This window comes from Vanessa atalanta, chromosome 19 (assembly GCF_905147765.1).
Source record: "Vanessa atalanta chromosome 19, ilVanAtal1.2, whole genome shotgun sequence".
Classification (NCBI taxonomy): domain Eukaryota; kingdom Metazoa; phylum Arthropoda; class Insecta; order Lepidoptera; family Nymphalidae; genus Vanessa; species Vanessa atalanta.
In genome coordinates this window covers 492,150-509,947 of record NC_061889.1, presented here as the reverse complement: position 1 = coordinate 509,947, position 17,798 = coordinate 492,150, and the positions used below count along the sequence as shown (strand labels likewise).

General features: G+C 32.0%; 1 protein-coding gene across 1 annotated transcript; it reads right to left on the bottom strand.

Annotated features, from left to right (window-relative positions):
* Nucleotides 1–5,101: 5,101 nt before the first annotated feature.
* Nucleotides 5,102–17,055, bottom strand: LOC125071504 (hematopoietically-expressed homeobox protein hhex-like). Its single transcript, XM_047681785.1, has 3 exons — nucleotides 16,608–17,055; nucleotides 6,228–6,403; nucleotides 5,102–5,227 (listed from the first exon to the last, which is right to left on the bottom strand). The coding sequence occupies exons 1-3, from the start codon at nucleotides 17,053–17,055 to the stop codon at nucleotides 5,102–5,104; spliced, it is 750 nt and encodes a 249-aa protein (XP_047537741.1).
* Between the last annotated feature and the right edge of the window lie 743 nt (nucleotides 17,056–17,798).

Sequence of the window (17,798 nt, the reverse complement as noted above, 5' to 3'; positions counted from 1 at the left end):
AATAAAATTAAGAGCATGTAAAAGTCTCACAGTTGGGCTAAGACCTCCGCGTCTTTCGAAGGTTTGTAGCTAATTTGGCAGTTTTTTATCCGACATTTGCACATTTCTATACATTATTCCCCTCTATCGGCAGAGACTAGATTAATTCAATTGAAAAAATCATTTTGTATTTCATTAGGTTACTTACATTCATGTGAAATACGTTAAATGCGTTATGAAATTCCTGCTTGCAAGTACAGATTTTTTACCTGTAGTAATTAAAAAAAAGCATCTCATTTGAACTATCTTGGTCCTTAGTCCCTTTACCGCCAAGCACGATATAATTACAAATGTAGTATAAAACAAAGTCGCTTACCTCTGTCTGTCCCTGTGCATGCTTTAATCTTTAAAACGAAAGAGGATTTTGATGCGGTTTTTAATAGATATATTGATTCAAGAGGAAGGTTCATATGTATAATACGTGCACAATACAGTAGAGAAACACTGATTAATTTAGAGGTTTCTAAAGTGATGTCGTAAATAAATGAATAAAAATTGCGCTTACATTGCAAAAAATTAAAATAATGGCTTATTTTCGAAGCGATTTTAAGCAATACAGCATTAATACCTTATCTAATTAAGTACCTTAAATACATTGTGCATTTAATATAGATCAATATGGCTCTTTATAGCATGTAATTTAAATGAATATTTTCGAAGATATTACAGATTTAAAATGCAGGGACATAGTGGTTTGTATCATACATTCTGTAGTATATTTATTATTTTCGGCATTGCACCCGTGCAAAGCCGGGCGAGTCGCTAATTAATTATAAACACAGCTTAAGCACGTGGCTAAAAATACACTTTACAATTATTATATATCCTTTTTATTCTTACATGAAAACTTGGTAGTTTATAATTAAAAATCTTACGCTCAGCGGAAATACATAGGAAGCTCTGCTACATGTACTTATGTCCTATATAGGGCTCTTTATTTGCTCAGCCGTGCCTAGCAATAGTTGTCAGATGTTGCACACCCTGTAAACCGTTCTATAACAATCAATATAAAATACTATCTGCTTTGTGGCGGAACCCTAAATATCGTTCCAAAAGCGAAATAATAAATGGCCTTTACGTCTGATATAAAAACCTTTTTCTAGAGCCAGATAATATTCATTAGAGATTATTCGATTGTAATATAATTTGGGTTTTACCCGCTTAAGCCATAGCGCTCAATACTAGTAATCAATATCAAACTCCAACTGACCGCAGATCATGATCAGGAATCGTCAGATACACGATATTGGCTATAATAATTGTAACATTTAAAAGATAAGGCTTTCTAATCGATAAACAACAAGTATCTACTTAAAGTATTTTAATAATTATTTTGCTTTTATAAAATTTCAATTTAAACTTTACTCACTGCCTAATTATTTTTTTACTATAAATTAAAAAAAAAATAAGGTGGCTTGAAAAATTGACGGAAATTGGTCAGATGGTACGATATTCGATCCGATGGAAGATAAATAAAAATTGCAAGCACAGGTACTTAGTGTATGTTAAAAACAAATCATGGTGCGAAATTAATTATTATTGCTAAACAAGTGCTTTCTTGGATTAAACGATGCACGAATCAAGAAAAGCACTGCAGCTCCACATCGCTTTGAATATAGATTTAAAAGAGTTATTTTTTTTATCGACATCCTCCACGCAAAAACGTAACATGTTTTACTAAAATGTAATATTACGTAAATACTACACATCCGTGAAAAACATATTTACATATTTTCTCAAAATACCGAGATTTTATCTCGCTAATAGCCTCATATTTAAACTCCCGCGCATATAGTCGTGTCCTCGGTTCCGACGATTTGCGTTGATCTATTAGAGCGCGCACAAGTTAACCATTCAGCTCCATTAAGCTCAGTTCCGACCTTGTACAACGTTAAAAGAACAAAATATTACTATGGTTTTTAAAAACCTAAAAATACGATAAGCTGTTTGCCTTTTATGTTTTAATATTTTGTAAAAAAAAAACATGTCCAACCAGGGCCGGACCGTAAGTCCTGGGCTACAACTACTTAATGGCCCACCTAAGACATATCTGAACGAAGACATCAATTAAATTAATTGAATGGGTTTGATTAATTGCAGGACTCGCAGCGCTGCAAACCATACGATCTGTTTAATTTAATAAAGTTATGGATTCTTCCATTATCGTTTATTTTTGACTTAGCTGGGGGCCCCTTGAATCCACGGGGCCCTGGGCTGAAGCCCAAAAAGCCATATGGTAGATCCGGCCCTGTGTCCAACGCAAAACGTTGCAAAACGTAAGTTGCGACTTTATACGCATATTATTCGATGTTTGTGAATTATACGTCGTAAGTATAACTTACGATTAAATGCGTCGTTTTATATTAAAGTCCTTGTGACAACAAGAATAAAGTCGTAAGTTTTTATTTTTACTCAGTTCTGAAATATGAATATTTAATTTAATGAAAAAGCCTTATTATACTCTCTAACCTAAAATCAGTACTGTGTTCAAAAATTAATCAGAAATTGTATTTGTTGGTTGAGCAGTGCAAAGATGAAAGTTAAAAATCCGCTCTCCTGAAAAATCACAAATTTTGTCATACGATTTAATACGCCGGAGATGTCGATATGTTTTAATTTTACAATTACAATACAAGTGACGTCACTTACCTCATTGCAGCGCCATATTGTCAAAGTAGCGTTTTGGCGCGCTGTTTTAATATTGAATTTTTAATTTGATATTTTTCAGGAAATATGTACCAGAATTAAGTAAAACAACTTTTACTTGGTTCTTTAACCTCTAGTAAATTATATAAAATGGATTTTAAAAGTCTGTCAAATAGCTTATTGTTAATTACTAAAAAAAACGTATTAAATAATTATTATACGAAATTGCAATATGAATTGGCGTTAGTAATAAATAATGATTTTGTAGAAGCCTTGCATTTAAAGTTACTGAAAAACTAAATTTATTATTATTAATAAAATATAATATTTTAAAATAAAATTTCGAATACGTTCATATACAATTAGGTATATGTTCATTCAAAATTCTGATTTTGTGTTGACATTATGGTATGTGATATTAAAATCATTTTTAGTCATATAGACTAGACCACCAAATGGGCCACTCGGTGGTAAGTGGTGATAGACATTATTACTTATAGAATTATTAATAGTTTATCATATTCTCAATGCGCCACGAACCTTGGGAACTAAGAGGTCATGTCCCTTGTGCCTGTAACTCACTCGTCCTTCAGAATAGAACAATACTAAGTACTGGTGTTTGGCGGTAGGTGGTACCTACCCAGATGGGCAACCACCAAGTAAATCAGTATTTTTCCATAATTGATTTATTAAATAATTACAGTGATAGTCTTAAAATTCTTGTTCTTTAGATATAATCATAACGGCTTGGGTTTCCTTTAACGCCTGATTTTTAATTGTGATAACATTATTGTTGCTACTTATTAATAGCTCTATTGATTACCTAGATTATCTAATTCTACAAATTTTACCGCGTTGGCTTAGGCTTATCTATTTTATTAATTTTTGTAGGTTGTAAAAAATTCTTTAAATGTCGGTACTAAGGTACATTTAAAATCTAATACATACATAGTTTAGATTCTTGTCAGTTCTTGCTAGCATAATTTCCCTCTTAAATCGCAATTCCGAATAAAAGACGAACATTAGGATCGTTTTTTCGGCATTGGGGCAAACAGGGAGGAGATTCACCTGAGGACAGTGACTAGCACCGCTCATGGACATCGGCAACACCGGTTTGCAGGTACGTTGAAAATATATGAGTGGGCTCTTTACTTGAAAGTTCTCAAGTCGTATTGATTTGGAAAAACTCCTAGTTGAAGCTGGTTTCGCAGTGTAATTGTACAAGGCAGAAAGTGCCTTAAAAATCACGCTATCGTGGATTACCAGACTTCGAAGCAGTGTGGATGAAATTTGAAATTCTGAGTCGATGTCTGTGTCGTGTGTTTTAAAGATTATTAGTTAATAAATTAAACAATGCCTTCTAGCAGTCTTGACTAGCGAATATAACAAAGAGAAGGCAGCTATGGTGCTGTATGGCGATCAAAAAATAACAACCGTAGAGTTACTCAGTAACAAGTGCGCTTCACACACCGCTGTGTTTTACGTTACATCTTATGGAATGTGTGTATTGTGACAGACCCAGCACAGATATTTGATATCCGATATTCTTATTACAAGAGAAAGTTTCAAACACCATGAATGTAACTAACATCTCAAAGCTAGAGATGTAAATAATGTCGCGTGGGCAGATATGTTTTATTATTTATTTTTAAACTTAAATATTATTATGTGAATTTTGGTACAAAAATGAAAGCACTGTAATTTATGCCTAGTTGGAAAAAATACGTCTTTTCTTCTCAGTGCGGAGGATAAAACGTGCAAACCTTGTCTGCAATGTAACGACGTTACCTAACGTACCTAACGTAAAAGCCAAGTTAATCTAGCTCATAAAGGAAGACCTTGCCTAAGAACACTCCACCAAAACTAGACCGACATTTCCCGGAAGTAAATGAAAATATCCAAGATTATGAAGTGCAAACGAAAATTCCACATAGTTAAACGCGAGCGCCTCTGAATTATAGGTTCATGTTGAGTGAAGTTACATTCAGATTGGCAAAATATAGGTTTTGTTTAGATTTTAATATGATTTCCTCAATAAACGATGCTGTTACAAAAACTCAATCCCAAAAAAATCTTCAATCTTTTTTGGTGTTTTTTATCGGTATTTGATTTTAGCAAAACCGGTACAGCTCTCACCACACTGCTTACCAAACTTAGCACGAGAGAGTCCAATGAGAGATTAACTCAGATTTTAAATATCTTAATAACTGAATATGTTCCACAGCACATCGGTTATGATCATTTGACGACGAAGTTATATCGAGATGTAACCCTTTCAATGCTAGTGTTGTTAATATTATTTTTAACAATTAACATAGGTAATTAATCAGGAGTATATTGGACACTTTCAATGGTCGAGGAACCATCCAAAGATTAAAAGAGAAGTTCGTAATTTTGCATTTTTTATTTTGTTTTGTCAGTCTTCATCGGCAATTTGCACTTCATCATCAGATTCATCAGCTGTGGGTGGACTTCCAGCGTCCGCTGTTTCAGGTGTCGTGCGTCTCCATTTCGCTCGTCGATTTTGAAACCATGTTTTTACCTAAAAATATATATATTTTTAATTTATAGTAGTCGACCAACTAATGCGTCGCCTAATATGATGAAAGATGTTCAAAAAAGCGACTTATAATACTTTACATTAACTTTACATTGGAACTGAGATGCTATATCCCTTGTGTTTGTATTTACACTGGCTCATTCATCATTTAAAATAAAACACACAAATACTAAGTATTGCTCTTTGACGATAGAATATGTGATGAGTAGGTGGTACCTACCCAGGTGGGCTTGCAAAAAGCCTTGCCACTAATTACCAATAAGTATATTGAGTAATATATGGTATAATAAAACACATAGTTGTTATTGCAACTTTGGAAGTAAAATTAAAGTGGACACAAAGTATTAAGAAGCTGATAATTTTGCAACGATTTAAATGTTATATCGTCACTGTATCGATTGTGTTTCTAGAAATACTAATTAAACAGATCTGACAGATCGTTAACTGGAATACTGATTCAACAAAATCAAGTGATACCTGATTTCGAGGAATTACTAACGTATTGCTCCAATTAAGCTTAAATCTTGTATCAGGGATAGGAACGATCCGAAGGCCAAGATCGACCCTTCACATGTGAATTTCACATCGTTATGCAGCCATAGTATGGTTTAAATTTACCAAAACCAAAACAAACATTATTTTTTATCTTTGTCTGTCTGTTTATTCGTAACGTTTATCTTGTTTACCTATTATTTCCTATAGTTTACCAAAAAATTCTAAATTCAAATATCTTTATTCAGCATGAAGCAATTCATTCTATTATTGACTGCCAAAATTCTACCCATTTGTTCAAAAAGAAACAACTCAGACCTGAGAAGAGCCGGCGAAAGCAACTCAGCAACGTACAACTAGTCTTTATTTCATCAAAATCGGTGGAGTCTATCAAGATTTATAACACGTAAGAAACATTGTGGGTAAAACTTCAGAACACGACCGGTATTTATGAATTATTGGGTTAATGTATAATACAATTAATGCTAACCTGTCGATCACTAAGTCTTAATGAAGCAGCTAGCGCTCTCCGCTCGTCAGGACTAAGGTATTTGCTGGCGCCAAAACGACGTTCCAAGGCGCCGGTTTGAGCTGCACTAAATCTCACTTGTCCGCCTTTTCGTCGGCCCCCCACGCCCCACCAGGGACTACAACATGAAGGTGGAACTGTAACAAAAATGTATATGAACATATATATATATATATTTAATTTAAAGTTTAGTTTTATATTTAATACTATTGAACTATTTATTTAAATAAAAATCTTTTTTTTTATTTATAGTTTAGTTTTATATTTGAGACTATTTATTTGTTATATTGGAGCTCTAATAAGATATGGTAATTATTTCTACAATAAGATTTCACAAACATATTTTTGACTCATTAAATTTTAATCTTATGTTAAAAACAGGACACGTTAATATTATGTTATTAATGGGGCGTGTTACATAATACCGGAATACATAATTATAAAGCCGTTGAGTTGGTATTCGTCATTTTCATACATGATAAATTAATTGCAGGTCCGTTATATACCTATTTCATTTTTAAAAGTGTAGCAATTGATTTTCTTGGTGGATTTTTTCGGTAGAGATAACCTTTTGAAACGATAATTTGGTATTCTTAAATATAAATCTTCATTTCTATCAAAAATTAAATGAAATTACATATGATTCTGGCTCGGTGGCGAATGTTATGCGGACAAATGGTTCTCTAAAAACTCGCAATATATGAACACGTTACTAAATAGAAGATCTTTTTCCGATTCAGCTAATTGATTGAAGTAGACCTTTTAGATTTAAAAGTCTGAAGACCCGGTAGCTGAAGCAACCAGAAAGGATTACTTGGCAACTTGGGTAAGCAGGGCCGGACCGTAAGTTTAGGAGGCCCTAGGCTAACACTACTTAGGGGCCCTCCTAAGACATATTTGAACGTAGACTTAAATTAATTGAATGGGTTTTGGCAGGACTCGCAGGGCTGCAAACCATACGATCTGCTTAATTTAATAAAGTTATGGATTATTTCGCATTATCATCTATTTTAGACTTTGACTTGACTTATCTGGGGATCCATTGAATCCACGGGGCCCTGGGCTGAAGCCCAATAAGAATTATGGTAGATCCGGCCCTGTGGGTAAGGGGTCAGTCTAGTTCAGGTCAGACCGGAAAACCTCAATTTCGATTAAGTAAGTCTCAACTAAATCCGATTAACGATTTGTGTTAACAATTCATAAACATAAGATAACAAAAACATTATTAGACATATATCAATATATCATTAAAGTTATCCATAAAGTTTAGGATAAGCCTTTAAACCCGAGCCTAGTATCATCAACGTGCGATCATTTCCAAAAATAATTGATTTATTAAAAGATATACAAAGTATTTTCTTTTGGCGATATAGTATCTTCACAATCAATTTAGGTTTTCCCACAGTCTTATCAGTAGCCGTTTATTAAGAGAGAATACATATTTAATTAATCTAATTGTAATTATTTTATTAGTCTCGGTTTATTATTGGAAACGTATATGTGTCAGCCCTAACCTCGGCAAAGCAGTACCCAATTAACAATACACAATAAATATTGATAATACGAATGAAACAGTTAATTTTTAAAATGTAATAAGGTAATTTTATTCATAATGTGCCTTTAGCACAACGTAATACGGGCGATTCGTGATCGTAATTGGTATTTTTTTAATCGTTTCTGTACATTTAGATTGCCCTAATTATAAAATACGATAGCTATCAGTATTTGATTGATGATACAATCGATTGATAATGTTACTTGTGTTTTTTATTAATTCTATATCTTAGATTTATTGAATCGTGTTTTAAAATTATATTTTCCCCGAATAAAATTGAATTCTGAAGATTTATAGAGACACGATAATCCGTCCAAAGCAGGTGACACGTTTTTTTTGATATGATAGTGTAAATAACGCTTGTGATTACATAAGAACTGTGATTCATTAATTATTTATTCATTAATATCACGTAATTGTTGTTGTATAACTTGAAGATTAATGGAATCAAATAAAACACCGTTTGAAATATACTTCCTGTACATCACTGTTTAACAAAAAGTTTTTTGACTGTATTACTGCTGTTAGCTGTACTAGCGTTACCGGGTGGATTCACCAGGAAAATTGAGCCATCTCATGCTCCGAACTAACTATATTTAAACAAGATGGGAAGTGCTTGTGCTTAGTACTTGGTTTTTGCCGTTAAATCCTTATCCAGTCCATCAATAGGCGGTGTCCCTGTTTTCAGTGGCGGAAACAATGATGATGAACGAAATAGACTTTAGCGGGCTTGCAAATCGGCTTGATGGTAAGTGGTCACCATCGCCCTCAGAAGGTGATCATATAAGAAATGTTTACTATTTCTTACATCGTTAATGGGCCACCACCGTTATGTCCCTAATCCCTGTAGTTACGTGTGTGAAAGTGTCTTTTCTCTAAGGAGCTACACAAGTATACAAAAAGTAATTGAATTTAACAAAAAAAGATATTGTTGCCAAAGTGAAAGTGCCGTCAAGATCGGTTCAGCTGTTCCAGAGATTAGCGGGAACAAACAGACAGACAAAAATTAAAAAAAAATATATTTTGGTGTATATATACCGTGTATACATATATATGCATTTAGTAAAAAAGCGGTTATTTTAATATTACAAACAGACACTCCAATTTTATTATATGTAGTAGATTTAAAGCTTCAAAATATTTCTCATTTTTCATTTTTCTTTTACAAGTAAACTCAGCTCCACCGAATACGAGGTGAGGAATATTAAACAAGTAACTGAGTCTACTCGACTAGGTTACTTTAAGGTACCTCACATTTTTAAGACATGTCTGAATATTATCAAAAAATTCTATCGAGATAAATCTTCAAGGAACTCAGTAATTACTCATTCCGACCAATGAGTTTCAACAAATATTAATTATACGCTTTTTTATTACCTGTATAATCTTGTATACGAGTAGAATACGAGTTGTCGCTTGCGTATATAGGTATATAAAAAATCCTTTGTCATTCCCTCTTCCTTCAAATTCGTTTTACAGACAGACAGAGTTATTTTCGCATATAATTTTAGTATATATAATGAGTTTGGCGTTCATTCTAGCTAAGAAATTACTTTGTAAGGCGTTTTATAAAAATTACGCTCATAGTATAAAGACAGTGTTAATCCTATCAACGGAATAAGAATATTAATTGTATATTAACATATTTAATTAGTCGTGTCACTTAACAACGATATCTATTTATCTATCTATCAATCTATATAATTTAAGAAAATCATTTAATTAATGTAATGGATATAACAGTAAATGATATTTATAGAAGTTAATTTGTACGCGCAGGTGTGATCCTGACATACATCTGTATTTACTTATCGTCGAATTCTTTGCGATTTATAATAATTTATGAGCTGTCAAAGCAAAACTGATACCTATGATTTAGATGATTGATAGTTCATGAAACAATTATCCCACCGGATATGTAAAGACGATTATGAAAACATCAAACAAATCATTTTATCTTACTATGATAAAATATACTTTAAATATTTATTTTTTTAATGACAACACTCTATTTTTTTTTTAATTTATAAAATAATATATTATGCTTTTTAAGTAAGTATAGATAAAATAATACCCGTGGCTTACCTATTAAAGATATGCTGTACTCAATATAAAAAGATGGCAAAAAATATTACATATAATATCTCTCAGACAGAGATTAAAAAAATATATAACACATCTTATATATTAATGGCGTAAGACGATTTTTGTCCCAGTGATTATGGGACGATAGCTGCACATGATTTAACAAAGAAGTAATTTTAGAGAGCGGATAAAAGTTACTGGCCGGGTAGAGCTAAGCTGTATAAAAAAAATAAATAATAATTTAAAAAGTGCGAACAGACGTCGTCATTTTCGAATGAAATTAAATCAAAACAAAACCTGTCATAGGTTTCGAAATTTGTAAAAATCTGTTGAATAAACGCGAAGCCATACGAGCCACTGGTAAAAATAAATGATAGTTAGGTAGATAGATAATTCGTCGATTATCATTGGTAGAAAAGAGCAAGTGAGAGTAATTAGGACATTGATATACTTGTATTCAAATGCGTGCTACTATAATCTTAAGTCTTGAGTTTTATTTGCTGAAAACTACCTTCCTCCAATTAATAGCGAAGGACTTAGAAAGGCCGCCTCATAGATTTTCTTCGATTTTAAGGCGATGACCATGAGCCCCAAAGTAAGATATTTTAGTTACTTTTTTTTTATAAAATGAATTCGTACCTACTGTCCCAGTAATGCAACGCCATGGATATTAGTTAATTGGACCAAATCGATTTGTATTGATCTGAACTTTAATCCCCTATCGTTTAATCCCCCCTATAAACAGAACGTACTAAGCCGAAGCGCTAGCTTATTCATAATAAAGCTATGCCCGCAATACAGACAGACACATTTATAATCTTTGATAAGTTAAAAATGTTTATAACTGACATAATTTGCTCAAAACATGATAAAATAAACGTTATTGAAATAGGTTTTTAAAAATACTATTTAATGTTTTATAAGACTAAGACTCTTTAATATTTATAGTAGAAGCTAGCACCTCGCTCGGGGAAGAATTATTTGATGTGAAGTGTCATTTAAAGTACATGTCAAATTGCTAGTCAAAAATGTGCTCCTTTTAAGGATACTTATAATCTGTGCCCTTTTGGCACAAATAAAAGCCAGAATAATAAAAAAAAATAAAGATACTTATACATATGATACTTTTGAAGATTACAAAGTGTTTTTTGTTATTGATTTTGTAATGTTTTTTTTTGTTCTAGATTATAAATTGCGCAAAAGTAGTCTTTTGCAGGACCTTGCACCCATGGACTCGAGTTTTTCACTTATTTTTATTTTCTTTTCGCTGTTATAATTTTCAAAATGTATCGAATATAACCCATAATCATTATCATTACATAGTATAAAAAAAAGTCGCTCACCGCTGTCTGTCTAGATTTTGATGCGGGTTTTTTTAATAGATAGATTGATTCAAGAGGAAGGTTTATATGTATAATACATGCACAATATAGTAGAGAAACGAGCGTTGTAAGACATTCTGTAGTATATTTACCTAGTATCAGCATTGCACCCGTCCGAAGCCGGGGCAGGTCGCTAAAATTTTAGATTTACATTTTTACCTGCGACTTCTCTTGCATAAAACTGGTGTAACATTTAATGATATGATAAAAATATCAATTATATATTAAAAATAAAAATCGGTTTGGTATTTTAGTCGTAGATACGAAAGATATAAACAGGGTCACCAGAGACAGAGACAAATATAGATTCGAATTAAAATTATGTGTTTTATTGACAAATCTCTTCGCTTTAAACTGCTTCTATTTTAATTTTTCCGAATACTTCAAAATATAGTTTAACTATATATAAAATCATCTGTACCTATTTATGTGACAGAACTCCTAAACGTTTGGATCTATTTCGATGATTTTTAGATTCGATCCTGTAGTTGTTGCTGCAGTCGGGAAGTAAATCAAATTCTTATTTAACCCGGAAGAAGACGGGACGGTCAACTAGTTACAAATATATAAAACTACTTGATTTAGAAGATAAGTAAAAATATGAGTTGTTGACAAAATTACTTATCGCGTTGTAATCGGGAAATAATCATTTATTGACTGTTGACATAAAAAACACGGTAACTGGCAATAAGCCGATCTAATTAATTACAAAACTAATAAATCCAATTATATAATAATTACATTATATGTAATAAGAATAAATGTAAAAGAGTGCTTATATATACTCATATTAGTGACTTTATTTTTTATTGAAAGTAGTTCTGACCGTCTATCTGTCTGTCTGTTGTTCTTTCAGGACCATTGCACGAATTTGATGAAATTTGGTATGAAGGAAGCTTGAACTCCAAGGGACGATATCGTCTACATACCTAACAGCTACCGACCAACGCCTAAAACGCAAGCAAAGCCGCGGGCAACAATTAGTAGTTTATAAATAGATATAAATGTTATTAATCATTTACTTTATAATAATTCTTATTATTTTGTACATATTTTTAAATATATTATATTATGTCAATTAAAGACTTCTTCAAAGGAGAGACATCTTAGGCCAGTCTACTAGACCGCTTTAGAGGCCAATGTTGGAGAGATATTTCTATTCAAGCGCTTAGAAAAAGAAAATTTTGAAAATTCTCACAGCGAAATCCTTGGTAGCTTATATTTTTTTGTAATAGTTAAATACAGATTATTAATATATTATATAAGTAAGTGATTTAATAAATACAACGTTTTCTTTTGTTTTTTAGATGTGCCTTTTAGTCGTACTGGCTCAACACCATTCAAACCGGAATACAACAATACTAAGTGTTGTGGTTAGGGACGAGGAACATAGCGTCTTAGTTACCAACGCTGGCGGTGCATTGGCGAAGTAAGGAATAGTTTACATTTCTTACAGCACCGTCAGGTGACAACTTTGCCCGCCCGCCTACCTATTTTATGTTCAAAAAACCCTTAGTCTATTACTTACAATTAATAGTTGTTATTATACGATATTTACTCTTTTATACATAGTTATGTGTATTTATATAATTGTTTTGTTCGTTACATTGCACATGAACGAGTAACAATAATTATAAATGTTCATTTTATAGAATATTAACCCGAAACAGAAAATGGTAATATTATTCAGATCTATATTATTTATCTGCGGTTTTTCTCGTATGGAACTGGGGTATCATTTTGTGATATGATAAAAATATAAATATAATCTATTTTTTATAATAATATAATCTGGTTTGATATATTTTTATAAAGACAGATAGGGTTGTCGGAGACAGATATTATGGATATATGGATTCGAATCATTTAAGATTATTCACCTTTTTTATTTAAATACATACAAAACTATCCGAACCGATAAATAACAACGGACGGCGATTTTCACTTTTTTTTTTTAACCCGCTTTCGTCATTTCGATCCTAATTATAAGTATTTCGATGCTAGATGGCGATAAGTTATCATTTTTTTATTTTATTACTTATGAAACGTTCCTTATGATGCTACGATAGGGTATGATCTTATCTTGAAATATTTAGTTCTGTGTAATTGTTTTTAATTAATTAGATTTACTTGTATCAATTAACTCTTAAATAGTAATATCATGTCATTTATGGTGATATAAAAAGTTGAGAAATTAATGTTAAAATACAATATAAAAATGTACTCAATTCAAATGTAGTTGTGAATATTTTAAGTCGTTTAATTATCTATATGAACTGCTGAAATCGCTAGTATACATCAAGACAGGCAACTATATATATAAATATAATTATAATGTAGTAACACACCAAAACTATAATAAGCAGTTACAGATATTTTATAGATAAATAAAATATGATTACATTCCCGTTAGCTACCCGTCTCAGCTTTACGCGGGAACAATGAGCGTCTATATACAAATTTTAGATTTCAGACCAATTATGAATAATGAAAAATTCTTGATTTTTCTGGCTCGATAAGTTGAATTTCTCGGCTATTCTTTACTATAATATGCATGTATTATACATATAAACTTTATTGCTGAAAACTGCATTAAAGTCCGTTGCGTAGTCAAAAAGATCTAAGCGCATGATAACTTATTAGGTTTTTTTTTTATTAGTATTATTTATCAGCTATAACCAATTTGTTTTCATTGTAACAAATATTAATTATATTGGACACGTATTTACAATTATACGACGACGATAAACTAGCACTTTTAAATTACATGTAAAGTATTTATAATTTTTGTCAGTTATCATGTTTTGATCGTAAATAGCCAGCGTTTTTTTATTTGTACAGCGATATAGCGATTACTTTGAATGGTTCACTTATCGTATTAGTAATACTAAGATATTTACTTCCAAAATCGTTTAAATGGGTTTTCATTTTGATAAGATATTGGTAATAGGATCATTTTTTTATATTAATTGTAAGACAATATCGTTTATAGCAAGTCAGTTTGTATTGTAAAGAAAATCTAAATGTTCTTCATTCAAGAGAGCTAGAAGTACTTCAAGATCGTCATTTAACAAGATGAAATTCTACTTACTTACTTTCGACCGGGAAGAACCGGGAACAAAGTCAGTAACTTATTTTTTCTACCAATTAAATAACATCGGTAGTTTAATTGAATACAAGTAAATTTTTATTTACAAATCATCTCTGCTCTTTCATCTTTGATTGTGTAATTCACTTAAATTTATAACAAAGCTATTACACTGAAGACACTTTATCTACAGAATTAAATTAATTCTTCCTTAGGATCGTTTCTATAATAAAATCTCACTTACATAGAAAATATCCTAAGAAAGAATGAATTGATTCTACGGAGACATGGACTTGGTGCTACAAATTGACGTTTATTTCTAAAACATATGATATAATACGTCCTAATACCTCCACTGATGACAGGAGAGCTGGTTCATAGTCCAGGGAATCGGATTTCCAACTCAATGACAACAAACTGCTAGAGTTCTTTACATTTTGCGCGGTCATGATTTGTTATTTTGTTTTAACACTTACATCTCCACGTCTTAAGTAAATAATGCATTCTTGTTTTGCTTATGCAATATTTGGTTTTTATTTTTGTTGAATAGGTTGTCGGGGTTGCAAATGGCCAATTGATGGTTATTAATCACGAGCGTAGACATTCCTAACCGCACACTCTTTTATATTTTATATAATTCTGCATGATTCAAAGGTGCCTGCGTGAATAAAGTATATTTTAATTTAATTTGAGTAGGTACATTTTCTACTTAATAAATAAATAAGTATATAAATTAAGGACAAGACTGCTGTAAGTGTATAAATGCTAACAAGTTACGTAGACAAAATATAAATCAATAGAAATACAAGCACCTTTGAATCATTCTACATGGTAAATAAAATAAAAGTTACCACCAGCTCTGGCTTATGATAAAATTAGAAATTAAACTCATCCATAATAGGACCGTGTTCAGCATCAATGTACCAACCCATAGAAGCACTAACAGAATGAATTAAGATTAGAATAATAATTAAAATAAATTTGAGTTTCTTGCCGGTTCTTCTCGGTAGAATCTACATTCCGAACCGGTGGTAGCTCTACTTTAAATAGTTTGTTAAATGACGATTCAAAAGTGCTTGTAAAAGTCTACTTGAATAAAGTATATTTTGATTTTGAAACGGAAAATCAATATCATGAAATGTATTTAAAAAAATAATCATATGTATACATAAACATATAATTTTATAGGGTTAGTGTCATTAATCTTATTGATGCTTTTGGGATTGTTGATTTATGCGTAACACGGTCCAGTTTATATACAAATTATATTTTATTCAATAAATTTAATCATTTAACGAATTAAATCAAAAACGTTTTAAAAGCAATTAATTATTTCGAGATAAAGATTCCATGTACGTACAGATGATAACAAACGATTATTAATACACAAGCAGCAAAAGAATACTCGGGTTTTCTTTCGTATTGATTTCACGTGTCATATTTTTTCATTTTATGTCATAAATTATATACCTACAAATTATATTATATGCCATAAATTATATAACTGTGCTACTTCCAGTTATATAAGTTATTGTTTTGATAGGGTGTTTATTATACGGGCAATATTTTAATAAAAATAAATATATACACTTTTAGTTAGAATATTTATATATATTAAAAAAAGTAAAACATATGACTTTGTTTACATATCAAATTATATTGAAGTCTCTTGAAAATAAATTATTCCCATTAATTTAAGATTATCATTAAATAAAACTATAAAAACAAAAGTAAGTCTTTAAATATGAAGGTTATACCCTCACGTTACTCCAGTCTGAGTTCATAGGGAGACTGGCTCACCACTGCCTCAAGATATTGGTACTTAAGGGAATATTTATATTGAAAATTCCTCATACTCCCAACCGCAGCATCAACCTGAGGAGCTAAGACGTTATATCTCTTGTGCCTGTAGTTGCACTGGTACATTCGTCCATTAAACCATAATACAACAATACTAAGTATTCATGTTTGAATATATTATAATGAGAGGATGATATCTACCCAGACGGAACGCAAGTCAATTTCTGCAGCTTTTCTGATAATGTTTTTCTTCACCGCTGACTACGCGTTGAATTATAAAAACAAATTAAGAATTTAAACCCGCAATTATTGCTGAAGATTCACGCGTATCCGCCGGGCATCCTGTCTCTTAACTAGGATCATTAAACATTTGTGCATTCGTCAATAAATAACAAATGTAGGCTAAATTAATTGTTACAATTTGTACTGACCTCTGTCGAATGCATATGGTTGTCGTAAACTATACGGACTCGATACGAATCTGTTGACGGCCAGCTGGTTCCGTAATATCTGATCCGACTTCAACATGTGATCACTGTAGAAGCTCATTGGGTGTCTCGTGTCAATAGGGTATCCAGCTTTCATTCTATATGTTGGCCAAGGGAGATTAGCCTTTATCGGTGTCGGGTACAGAGGATATGTGTTCCGTCTTTGTTCTAAATTCACTTTCATTTTCGTCAATTCGAGTTCTCTCTGAACTTCGGTCATAACGTTGAATTTTGCTTGCCGCTCGTCATGTTTGCTCTGACTTTTTGTTTCTTCTTTATCACTACACCTCAGAGGTTCCTTTCGCTCATTGTTCAAGTGTTTTTGAGGTTTCCTCGTGTCATTTAAAATGTCATCGATTAAAAACGACTTTTTCTGACGGCACGCGCACATATCAACGGTATACTCGGTACTGCCCAAAACATTATCAATAATATAGATAGAAGCGCTGTAATTGATAGCTACTTGTTTAATGGATATAGCTAATCTATTCGTTACTGATAGTTGATGGCGTTGCGATTTACAAAATATCTGTAAGCAAATGTATGTCTTCTAGTGACGCTGTCAGGGTTGATTTTTGCATGGACGTAATTATTAGCATTACGTTAAGTTCTGTGACTTGGGGTATTTATTGTTCGGGCTTTTAAGGTTGTATTGACAGGTAAAGATTAGGTCATTAGGCGTTGAAGTGTTGTAATGCACAGGGTATACGTGGATTATTGAAGGCTGTCACTCGTGTTGTAAGTATTAGGGAGTACGAGGCATTTACTCGTGTTATCTCGAATAGATGAATTGGTATTATGAGTAATATTTTTGGCCGATATGGCTCTTAGATAGAACGCGTCAATTTCAATCGGAGTTCCAAGTAGGCGTCTGATTTTTTTATTATCTCTTAACTTAATATACTTCTTTATAATTAATTTCGTGTTCAGTAGGAAAGTATTACTTCAAGTGGCATGAGCCGGATAGTATACTGTCTCATGTGTGTCCACAAACCCGCACTGGAGCAGCGTGGTGGAATACGGTCCTGACCTTTCTCAAGAGAGGCGCTTGCTCGGTAGTTAGTCTTATATTTATTGTCTTTTACTTTCCTTTTTTTTGTTATTACTACTACTACTATTTTATAAGTAATTTAT